The sequence below is a fragment of the Choristoneura fumiferana genome, chromosome 24 (assembly GCF_025370935.1).
Source record: "Choristoneura fumiferana chromosome 24, NRCan_CFum_1, whole genome shotgun sequence".
Lineage (NCBI taxonomy): Eukaryota > Metazoa > Arthropoda > Insecta > Lepidoptera > Tortricidae > Choristoneura > Choristoneura fumiferana.
In genome coordinates this window covers 3673670-3686536 of record NC_133495.1, presented here as the reverse complement: position 1 = coordinate 3686536, position 12867 = coordinate 3673670, and the positions used below count along the sequence as shown (strand labels likewise).

At 36.9% G+C, this 12867-nt stretch overlaps 1 protein-coding gene across 2 annotated transcripts in view; it reads left to right on the top strand.

Annotated features, from left to right (window-relative positions):
• The window catches only part of Cbp53E (Calbindin 53E), a 96726-nt gene that overhangs the window by 45618 nt on the left and 38241 nt on the right, over nt 1-12867 (top strand). For both annotated transcript variants that reach the window (XM_074106371.1, XM_074106370.1), the window contains exon 3: nt 10888-10973. In XM_074106371.1, coding sequence (XP_073962472.1) covers nt 10888-10973 — 86 coding nt within the window. The remainder of the gene's footprint in view (nt 1-10887; nt 10974-12867) is intronic.

Here is a 12867-nt window from a genome sequence, read left to right as displayed (position 1 = left end):
CATGAGATACAGCCTGGTGACAGACGGACGGACGGATAGCGAAGTCTTAGTAATAGGGTCCCGTTTTTACCCTTTGGGTGCGAAACCCTATTAACACGTCGGCAGCATTCGGAAGTTGTGAGTTCCTAATTTTCACGATGGGAACGGGATATTCATACTACATAGACATCCTGTACTTTGTCTTTAGGCTGTGACGAGTTCTAATACTATTATGTTACTTAGAATTAATAGTCTATTGCCTAACGATATTAGTTGGTGCTCACACAAAAGCTGACACCGTTGGAGCGGTAATTAATCAAATTACTTACCATCGAGTTGTGGGCATGGGGCTCGAAATTCGCTCTCTGTCACAAATTCGATGTAGTACTCGTATACATATCTACATAGTTATATATGTAGGTATTGAACTAGTGTCACTGTGAGTTGTAGATCTTACAAATGTATATTTTTACAAGCTTTTATTTAGTTTCACCTGTCCCGTTGTCTGTCTGTAATCAAATCTTGCAAAATAAATTCTACCAACTTCCAGTTGTTGGATTGACTTGAAATTTATATAGTATACTTATGTAAATCGCGTGACAATACAATAATCTGGTAGTGACATCCTGGTAATTCGGCCAGGATCGTCTCCACAGGATGGAACTCTTCAACGGTTCATGGGATCGACTTGAAATTTGGTAGGCAAATGTAGTTCGGGTGACTATTTATTTAACTTAATTTATAAATTTGTGTGTGTGTGTGTGTGTGTGTGTGTGTGTGTGTGTGTGTGTGTGTGAGTGTGTGTGCGTGTTGTGTGTGCGTGTTGTGTGTGCGCGTATTTTCCTTTCTGATAACAAAATGTATCCTGGAGACTAAACACACGATTCATTATGCTCCTTAGGGTAACACTATCTAGGCTGTATACCTACTAAAGCGCTTTAAAATCTATTCGAGAAATCATAACTGAAAAAAATTTATAATGGAAAATAATTATTTTAGGTATTTGTTATGTTATTGTGATAACAGTACATAGCGATAATTGACAAATATGTTTTTTCTAATACGATTTGTTACATGCATTTATTGCGATATTTTTATTTCTAGGCATCAGATCCAAACCTTGTCAATCTGCTTTCAATGCACTATTTTTCTGAATTGCATGTTATATTTGGTATTCAAAAAGAGTCTTTGTTTTGTATTGTATAGTTCCACCTTATACCTAACTCACCCTTATGAATGATAAATCGATGTTAAAATTATCAAGCCACTCCTTATTGATTGGTAAATTCTTACCAATTATAGTTTCCGCAAGGCCAAGGTTGACATTAGCTTTAAAAGCAAACAATACAGCAGCAACTTCATATATTTTTACCGTAGGTAGTAAAATTTCATTGCAATAACGATGAAATTGATTACCTTCTTGGATCCTTTGCCTCTTCAAGGAGCAGAACTCAACTACAGTTTTCAACTATTTTCTATCAACAGTGACGGTGTTAATAGCTTATTATAAATAACTAGCTGTTACCCGCGACTCCGTCCGTGCAGAATTCGTTTATCGCTATTCCGCGGGAACTATACAATTTTTCGGGATAAAAACTATCCTATGTCCTTCTCCGGGACTAAAACTATCTGTATGCCGAATTTCATCTACTTATATCGGTTCACTGGTTTAGACCTGATGAAGTAACAAACATCCAAACCTCCAAAGACTCCAAACATCTTCACAAACTTTCTCATTTATAATATATTAGTAGGTTAACGACTTAAAAAAAACAGACAAGCACCAAAAATAAAGCAAAGTAAGTATAAATATATTATAATTGAAATCTGTAAATTTCTTAAAAAGTTTTCAATGCACTACGACAGAGGTAAATCATAACATGACATCAGTTTAAAAAAATCCTGATTCATTTGAGCTGAAGCAACTTTTTTTACAATTTTTTATTTAGTGTCACCTGTGCCGTTGTCTGTCTGTCTGTCTGTAATCAAATCTTGCAAGTTAAATTTGACCAACTTCCAGTAGTCAGATTGACTTGAAATTTGGAATAATTATGTAAATCGCGTGACAATACAATAATCTGGTAGTGTCATCCTGGTAGTCCAACCAAGATCGTCTTCGCAGGACGGAACTTTTCAACGGTTCATAGCATCGACTTGAAATTTGGTACGCAAATGTAGTTTGGGTGACAATGCTAGCGCAGGCAACAAAAAGTACAGTCAGCAAAAGAAACTTGTATTATAAATGAAATTTTTATGGTTAGGTTATTTAAGTTATTTTACAGTTAAGGAACATCACAGCTCTAACTATGTACGCTCTAAGGACGCATATCAAAACTGTCTTGCCCTGGGCACTTTTGATGGGTGTATTTCACTATTTATATTTAACGGGCTTGACAAGCAAATGAACAAGAAAGGAATCCTATAAGCCTTATAATATAAGGAGTCCATTTTCCTTTTGTAGTACGGAACCTTAAAAACCGTGTATAAAATCCGTTGAAATTTTCAAAATCCAACCAATGTAGTCCGGCCACAATAGTACTTTAGAGACTATTACTTAAACTCTCGTGAACTCACTCACCTATGATAATGCTCTTCCAAAAAGTTCGAAACTTGTCGGACCGTTCCTGACTTATAATCTAGAGGTGGAGGAACATTTCTTGCATAAACGTAGCTATCATAAGATCGCGGGTGAGCAAAGTAACTGTTTTAGTACATCGATATGAACCTCCGCAAAGTAACGCCGGATTCAATAAATTCCTTTAATCTTAAAATTCTGGAATCTTGAGTGTAATCTTGAGATATAATTCGTTGTCTACCCTATATCCCAATTTAACTGTCTTTAAACTGAATCCACCATCAAACATTACCAAGGATTACCATGCTCATAACCAATATGGCTTGATATTGCTCGCTCAATACTTCCCTCGTCAGATATCAACAGAGTAACTTTTATTAGAACCATGGTATATTCAGTTTAGACCTAATTATGTGCAGGGAAAGTTCAAGGTAGAAGAGACAGAGAAAAATATATATGTCGTTTTGAATGGGGCCTACGTCTACGATAGCATCGTAGAATATTGCTTGCCAATAATATTATACGAGTACGTGGGGCTTTTTGGAAGCTTTTGCCTTTTATTGAACATGCAACATTTGTCTGTAAGTAGGTAGTACCAAAGTTTTAGTTTCAAAATTTGCAAACCATTTTTGACCATTTCCTAGTAGCCGATTGAACTGAAAATTGGCATACTTACATAAAGTTTGGTGACTTGACTATACAATAATCTGGTAGTAAAATTCTGGTGGTCTGACCAGGATTGTCTCTACGAGACGGACTCTTCAACGGTTAATGAAAACGACTTGAAACCTGGTATGACTATAAAGTTTGAATGAAATACCGTTAGCAAAAATCGTTGATCCATATGTTCACCGGCGAAATATTAGGAACCATTTTTAAACTTTATTTATTTTGACATTCCCATTTCGAGCCATGCTCATTCTGTTCCCAATCTCAATACGGCTTCTCCACTCAAAGCCCCCTTTTCGTCAGACTTGAACGGAGACAATAAAGCTATAAATATCTAAGTAAGACGTCGGTTTGAGCGCGAATAGCCGTCGAGAGCTCAAGGTTCCCTCTAATGGGGATTTTTACCTTAATACCCGGGATTCGGGGTACCGCGGGATCATTTGTCAGCAGCTAATAAAACGTCTTTGGCTGTTTTTTTTAGACTGGATTTGGGCTCTTAGTGTTGCCTTGAGCTATTTTCAAGTTAGGGAAATTAGACGCGGAAAAGGGATTGATTTAGTTTTTTAAGAATTCAATGAACGGATGAATAACTGAATGACCGAATTAATGTACCTATTATGAACGAATTAATGTTTTTTTTAGCTTAAGCCTAAGAAAAGTAAGGTACAATTAAATGAGTTTGTTGTCGAGATGATTCCAAAAGAAAACATTGAAAGAAGAATAAATCAGAAGTGATTGAAATTAAAACTATTGCTTGAAAATATTTTGGTAGCTGCAAATCATCACCATATCAGCCATGGGACGTCCACTGTTGGACATAGGTATTTAGGCCTCCCCCATAGACCTCCAGTTACCTCCAGCTGCAAATACGAGTACATATAGGTATAATAGGTTAGTGTCCTAAAAAAAAATTGGTAATTTGATATGAAGATAGTTTGAGAGTTTGGGAAGAACATTCCTATGTTCTTTCCAAATTCTCAATATATCTATCTCAATTATAAAATTTCAACTCTCTAATTTTTTTTTGTATGATTTCGGGCACCAGAATACACGTTAAGAGTTAAGACCTAGATGTGTATAATCCCATTATATGTACAAAGTTTCGTATCGTATCGTATTAATCCGGCACGTTATGTTTTTAAGAAAGTACCAGCATTCAGCTGCAATAATAATAATAATAATAATATTTATTCAGACTTTTTAATCCATTTTGTTAATAATGCAATGGAATTGCTGGTGTCTTGGCAACAATTAAGTAATTTAACTAGCCATAACCAACTTATTTAACAGTAATAACTGCGGTACTATTATTTTTGGCCTCTTCTTTACTGAAAAAGTAAGTATCCATGTGGAATCGGTATATATTGGGTACATCAGATTTATGTCTTAAAAAAACACAAAACAGACAGAGGGTTTGCCAGGGAGCATGACGATCAGTTTTAATTAAAAAGAAAATCACCACCTAGTATAAACGCTTTTTAAAAAAAATAGCATTTTATGCCCAAATCTGTCCAAGATTCCTTCATTTCGGTACCCAGTTCGCGCTTGCCCAATTTTTTTAAATAGACACTTCACAAGGTCCAAGGTCCAGGCCGTCATCTGTGTGATGTCGACGATAAATTATTCTGTCCGTTTTATTTTAAGAGCCTCTCATTTGTATGTACTTAGGTAGGTACCTAAAAACAAAATAGTCAAAGTTAGCCTAGTACTTATTAGGATAGTCTAGCTAATGGTTGAAAAACTTGACTACGAAGATTAAGGTCTAAGGTTCGAACCTCGGTCGGTGTAGGTAGGTACTAGATTAGAAGGCCTGAGGCCATATTGCTTAAAGTTTCTGGCGCTCGCGATCGCAATCAAATGACAGTTTTTGTATGGGAAATCTGTTATGTCATTGCGATCGCGATCGTCAGAAACGTTAGGTAATACTCTGGACAACCAAGATTATACGTCAAAGGGTGGCGCTACGTTAGCATATACATAACTACCCAAAGAGGAAATGCCAATTGATGTGATGCCAATGGTATGGGCAAGATAAGAAATCTTAAATAAATATCCGATTATAAATTCTTGGTTAAACAGTAAAAACGAAAATGGCGACGTCAAATACCCTTCAAAGTATTCTTTTGTATCTCCTCGATCTTTCCTTTCTTTCTACATCAAACGAAGTGATCGACTTAGATTAATGAAATAAGTTAGACTCGCCTATCCAGAAATAAAATGATTGATAAGTTTCATGTAACTTCATTTACTTGGCCAAAGTGATGTCAAACTTGAACAAAGGTTACTTCGCTTATTAGTTATTATTTTTGATGGATGGTGGTGCTAAATAAGTCTCAAAATAGGGCATTAATTAATCCCCACGCTCCTAAATTAGCTTAAGCAGTTTTTTTTGAATTTTTAATTGCACTATTTTGTCGGCATAGTGTATATATATCCGTGCAAAATTACAGCTTTCTAGCATTGATAGTCCTTGAGCAAAGCCGCGGACGGACAGACAGACTATAAGGGTTCCGTTTTTGCCATTTTGGCTCCGGAACCCTAAAAAGGAAATGTTTAGGGCACTACCACTACCAATATCAATACCTAGTACCTAGTAGTAGAGTAGTAGTAGGTTTTGTAAGATGGTTATGAACGGGGGAACAAGAGGAAAAAATATATATATGTTGCAGCATGAAGGAGTTACAAACGCACGCACGCACAAACGCTTGCATTTATATTGTTCATCAGCTCGCTTGAGTCTTATAAGGATAACAATTAAAGCGCCTTTAGGCTCCAAGTGCCAGCCTAGCCCAGTTATTCCTGCGCCCTGAATTCTGGCCGGAAGGTGTGGTGCTCAGTCGCTTTAGGAAAGCAAGATTTTTATAGGTTATTTGTTTTTTCACGACACTGCTGGAAAATGTGGCCATAGATAACCTTAATCCAGTACCTACCCAAAACTGCCTATACATTTAATAGCTGCCTCATTTATGGCTCGCAAACACGACAATAATGTAACACATTACGGTAACAGGTCGTATCAATAGGTATATGTATTTCATAGTACGATACGACTTTTTAGAATATTTTTCAGAATTTCATTACCGGCGTGCTGAAACGACAATCGGACCAATCAATATACGGCGGAATTGTTGTTGTTTATTTTGTGATAAGTGTTTTTTATTTCCTTGCAGTGGTCGTGAAAAGCACAATGTTTGGTCTCGGCCAAAAGTGCAATAGATGAACTCGTATTATCGAAGGCCTCCCCTTCGGGTCGGCCTTTCAAGTAACCCTCTTATCTATTGCTGACTTTTCAGCCTCTACAGCAATGTACTATTTACTTAACACCTGCTGTAGTTTTTATTGACAAATAAAAAAAATAACATAAATAATGTTAGTAAGATAATGTACGTGAAGACCTTACCACATCTAATATTCACGCTGTCTCCGAGCTCTGCCTTCAAATTGATCAATAATCAAATTGTCTTAAGTCTGTCGTAAAATCGAATTTTATCGCAGCCCTATCCAAGATCAGGTATTTTTTATCCTTACCTAAATTGTTATTAAGGGTGTGAAAAGTCTGTCTTTTTTTTATTAAAAGACTAGCTTTATCTGGCTTCGCTCTACAAGCATAAAAATTGGTTAGCTTTCTATCTCGAAGGAATTTTGGAAATGGACTCTTCGCCAGTGGGGTAGTGGCAGCCATTGTAAAGTCACAAGTGAGCAAAGTTTTTAGTTCATTTGTACACGAAGTGTCTCATTAGCAGTGGGGACCTTAGGGTACAAATTTATTGTATTTTTACAAATTTAGGTTATTTTTAGGGTAAAAAAATATTTAGAGTTTTTTTTAGGGTAAAAATGTACGATTTCAAGAAAAAAATTACTGCAGATGACATAGAAGCCAAGACTATTATGGGTGCATTCCAAGAATGTTTCGAGACGGTGTAGTATTTTAGCTATTAGTTTATTAATAAATCGCATTTATTTGCTGTTTTTATTTAATAAAACTGAAAGTGCTTAATTTAGGGTAATTTCACGTAGCGTCAGGATAAAATAAACTGAGGTGGCAACACAGCTCAGTAGGAATGCGGGTGACACGACGCGCGTACTGATAGAGACACTTAGGGGCTATTTCACCACCCATTGATTAATTTTATTTGACCGATAAATGTAATGCCATCTCCGTCTATTCAACCAAAACAAACAGAGACGGCTTCACATTTATCCGTCAAATAAATTTAATCAATGGACCGTGAAACAGGGGGTATACTGTCAAGGACTTAATTCATATGCCACCATAGAACCATTTCACAGTATACGCCATAGTGATATCGCATTAATTAACAAGGAAAATCGTTATGACTTTACGCAATACGAAATCCTTAGAAAAATATTACTTGGATTTTTTCGTAATGGCTACGGTACCCTATCTTGGGCGTGTCCGACACGCTCTTGGCTGCTTTTTTCTGACTAGCTTGTTTGAACAGTTATACATCCCAAATCTAATTACAATACGAAGAAATTCCCGCTTCGCTGCTCAAATGGCGTGATAAATCTTTTGTAAAGCTGAACGCGGAATAAAACGTCTTGCAACGGAACATATTGGCAGTCGCGCGCGAGAAATGGAAATATCAAGTAAGGCTACGGCTATACACACACACTCAAACATCATACCTGTATTCCCAAATGGGTAAGGTAGAGCACACGAAACGTTACCGCTTTGGAGCCGCTTTTAGCAATTTCAGGTTTAAAGTTAGACAAAAACGGTAGCCTGTCGCCTACGGTATACCTTAACCTACGCTACGGCTATTCAATCGTACGAAATATTTAATTGACTTAGGTAATTAAATAATAACAATATCCCGGGACAATTGACACCAGTTGACCTAGCCCCAAACTAAACAAAGCTTGTACTATGGGTACAAGGCACCGGATAAACATACTTGTAAGTATATGTAGATAAATACATACTTAAATACATATTAAACATCCGAGACCCGGAGAACACAATTTTTTTATGTAATAAGTAATAGCAGACAAAAGAGCAGACGGTTGACTTGATGTTAAGTGATTACCTTTGGCCATAGACATCCGCAGCACCATCAGGAATGCAGATGCGTTGCCAGCCTTGCAAGCAATGGTACCTACACTCGCTTTTTGAAAGTATCCATATCGTAGTGAGTTGGAAAAACCTCGGCCGCTAAACTGTTCCATAAATGACACATTCATATTATTTATACAAATATCGCTGCCCCGACTGGGAGTCGAACCTGGGACCACAAACTTCTATGAAGAGACCAACAGTCGCGATTGACAGTTCGCCCTTGGTCTAAGTCTGGCATTGTTGGCCACTTTTAGCCTAGAACAATAAACTACGAATCAAAAGCACGTAAGTTAAATTACGTAAAGGATAAAATTAAGCTGTGTAGTCCGAGCCTTACCTGAGAACCAATCCGATAATAGGGGCTCTCTAGAGCCGTCAAAAGCTTTGGGCCCGTAGAGGAAAGCTCCTAACGTAAAGCTTAGATCAATATTCAACATGGAAATTGTCCATCTTTAAGTTATTCTTACAAGAGAAAGAAGATAGTTTTGGATACATTATTGAACAATAGCGGATTACGTTTGTCGGTCGATTCTCTCTCTCTGTATTAAATCTATCCTGTTTAAGTCAAACCAACTATTGCCTACGACTCCATTTGCGAAAATTCGTTTATCGCTATCCCGCAGAAACTGCAATTTTCCGAGATGAAGACTTCCTATTTACTTCCCAAGGTTACCTATCAAACTATCTCCATACTTTCACCTGAATCAATTCAGCGATTTAGCAATTTCGATTTCGCAACTAAGTAATTTTATAATAGGCAAGAAAGTCAGAATGCTTTACGCCGTCATCGTACGCTTAGAATGATTTAGCTATCAATCAGAGTGTTTTGTCTATTTTAATATGATTGTCCTCACAATGGTGTCCCGGCCGGCGGCACGGAACTAGGTCATCGATATTTAATAATGAACTCCCGAACTTCTATACATACCTTTAAATAGCTCGATCGATAAACAAGGGCGGTCCCTTTAGTATTAATTGTACTTAAATGTCTTGGGTTACTGAAGAATACAAACGATTATGTATGGCCAGTTTATGCACCATTTTTCGCATTGTAAAAAAAAACATCCTGGCGCAATGTCACGCTAATACTCATATTGCCCTTGCATACGCCCCGTCATCTCCTTCTCGCTCTGCCTCGCCGTGGATGGTCGTTCACTCACTAGAGCCTACCAAGTGACAATAGAAGCCCACCTCTGTGAGTGCATGCGACAGAGGTGTCCAGCCCAGTCCCATTTAGGCTAAAAGTCTTTATCCCAGCGTCGGCTACATTTGTCATTGCAGTAGACTCCGCAGTGTGGAGGTTAAGAAGAGAAGCTTTTGCCCAGTAGTAGGGGCACTCTACCACGCTAGTAAAAATAGACTATCCTACTTGATGGCAGAACGCGAAATGGCATATGTTATGTAATGCTGTAACTCGAGTTACCACGTTTTTGATTTTTATTATTCCGTACCTCAAAATGAAAAACGGAATCTTTATAAGACACACGAGTGTCTGTCTATCAATCTGTTAAAGCCGATATGCTCCGAAACTACTGGACCGATTGAATTGGTACACATCACAGAACAGAAAAAACTACGTTTGTAATTCGGTGGTCTAAAATGAACGTGAAGTGTAAACAAATAAATTTTAAACATAGAGGCTACTAGGGGTAAGTAAATAAGAAAATAAAAAAAAGGTTTTACAAACCTAATCGTGTGACTTGTGGAATAAAAGGGTTTGTTGTAAAAACCTCAGAAATAACTTCGAGTATTTATGGATACCAAAAAGTAGCCGAAAATTGGTTTCAACATTTTGAAACCAACGACACACATAAATACGAATGTTTCAAATTAAACAAAATCTTCTAAAAATACCGGCCCCTATAAGGACCGACTCACATTAGCAACGAACCATAAGATGACTAAAAATTCTATAGTAAGTTTGCGTTTAAGTAAGCTTTATTACTTACTCTATAAGTTGCTCTTACTTAACATAAAACTTTGCCTAATGGATGCCCGACTCGAGAACTTAGTTCCTGAGCTTTTAGTTTTCGTATTAATATTGAGTAGGTAAAGTTTTAACGACATTGCTAACATCTGTTATGACCTCGAGATATCAATATCTCATCTTTCAATAGCAAAATAATACATTTTCTCATTTTTTTCCCGCAGCTTCGCTGGCGTTAACATTAAGATCGGGCATTTGCATTAAAATTCCGGGATTCCGCAAAAAAACCCGTGGGAATTCCCAAATATTACAGCATGCTCTTCATTAAAGTTGCGTAAAACCCATGCTAAATTTCGTTTCTAGACTCAGCGGTTGAGATTTCGGTTGAGTCCCCTAGGAATATCTGTTCGTTTTGCTCTTTATCCTGTGGGAATTCCGGAATTCCCAAGACAATTTTCTTTGAAATTAAGCTGTTACTCATACAGACAAGCAGTATGTTTTATGATATATGTATTAAATTTTTGACCCCCCCCCCATACTAATGAAGATGATGATACCAAATCTTCTGTCACACTCAATCACTTTTTATATGCAGATTTTTTTAATGACAAAGTGATTGTTATGTTGATGATTTAATTATTGATGCTTTGATTACAGGTAATGGCTACATCGAGGGCACGGAGCTGGACGGTTTTCTACGGGAGTTCGTTTCCAGTGCCAATTTTACAGACATCAGTCCTGACGTAAGTAATAGTATATTATTGGCCAAGTGTCAGAAATAATTTACGGGCGATTTTTTTATTTATTAGCACATAATTTATACCATGAACAACAAATACGTCATTACAAAAAAACTAAGAAAAATTTAACTAAAACTATCCTATTCTAAAACTAAATATACCTATTTACAAATATCTCCTAGATTGGGCAGGGTGCCAATAAGGCTGTCTGCGTTCCCTCGTTGTATGGCAATGCCAATACGTTGACCGAGGATCAGCTAGCCCTATGGTCACATGTCAAATATTACCTACAAACACTTCCTATTTTATCCTTAGCTCAGCATTAGACAAATTTGAGTGCTAGAGAGAATCTAAAGGTCTAAGCTGCTATTATGCGAAAGAAAACTGAGTCGTTACTCTACAGATTGCGGGACAGCTCCAACACCATTCTGAATATGCTAAACCTATTTAGATGAAATTGAGTGTAGGTACGGGTAGTTTGAGTCCCGGGGAAGAACATAGTAAAATTGCAAAGTTCTCGCGAGATAGAGATAAACAAATTCTACGCGGACGGAGTCGTGGGCAACAGCTAGTAACAAATAAAACGACACATTAAGAGTCGAGGCAACGTAATCTAGTGGGCGTCGTTCGCATGCGTAGGCGTTTATTGAATTACCAAACGACAATTCGTTCCCCGAATACAGGGAATATTTCATGCGTATAACAAAAGGTCGTTTACCATATTCTAAGAAATAAACAATTTATATTTAACAAAAATATTATAATTGGAATATCCTCTCAAAAAAGGATTGTACGGGACAATATTCGACCACAGGGTTAAACGTCATTTTCATCCCACGTTAATTAGCACAGCGGGAAAACAAGTCTCAAGAATTTTGATCACGCTAGATTTAGCATCAATATTAGAGTCGAGTTCATAAACTTGTGAGCAAAAAGTTGGTCAAAAATATCTGAACACGACTCTATTGTAACGGCGTAGAAGCGTGTTAAGAATAAGAATAAGAATGGTTTATTTGCTGATATAAAAGATACGGTTTACTAATTTTTCGGCGAAAAACGTTTGGCAACCTGTTTCAATATATAAATATATCAGGATTTTTATAAAAGTAACCTAACCTAACCTAAAGAGTTCTACACGATGGCCCTGAAATAAATCCTGAAATATTTACAGTTTTGGAGTTTGTGAAATGAAAAGTTGCGAAATGAAACAGGTTGCCAAACGTTACGTTGCGAAAAGGCAGTACTCGAATAGATACACAATACAGAAACACTGACTTAACACACTGACTTATACACATGCATGCCTATTCCTACCAGACAAAATGGCCGCCACTCAGCTATGTGTCGCGAAAAGATCTGAAGATAATTGCGACGCTGATTTTCAGTGACGCCAGATAGATATTTTTGATCAAATTTTTGCTCACAAGTTTCTGAACTCGAGTGTACAATACCTACAATAGTTACAATACTATGAATCTTTATTGAACACCAACACATCACATAGTAGGGACTACAGAAAACACTGGTATATAGAGATTTTCCAAGGTAAGCAATGGCCTTATCGGTTCAGAGAGATCTCTTCTAGGCAACCTTTACAATAGACAGAAGTAAGGAGTATTGTTTGTTTTTTTTTGTTTATACTCTTTACTGTACACAAAGGTTACAAAAAAAATAAAGTGTTAAGTACAAAGGCGAATTTATCCCTGAAGGGATCTCAGCCAGTCAACATTTGAGTGATAGAGAAGAGCAATCAAAATAGGGATCGAGAAATAGAGCAAAACATTTTAATAAATATAAATGCATTAATTAAACCCTATATGTAAACCTAAATACATACAATATTTAAAACAATAATACACCTATCGGTAACTAAATAAAAAATAAATAAATATACACA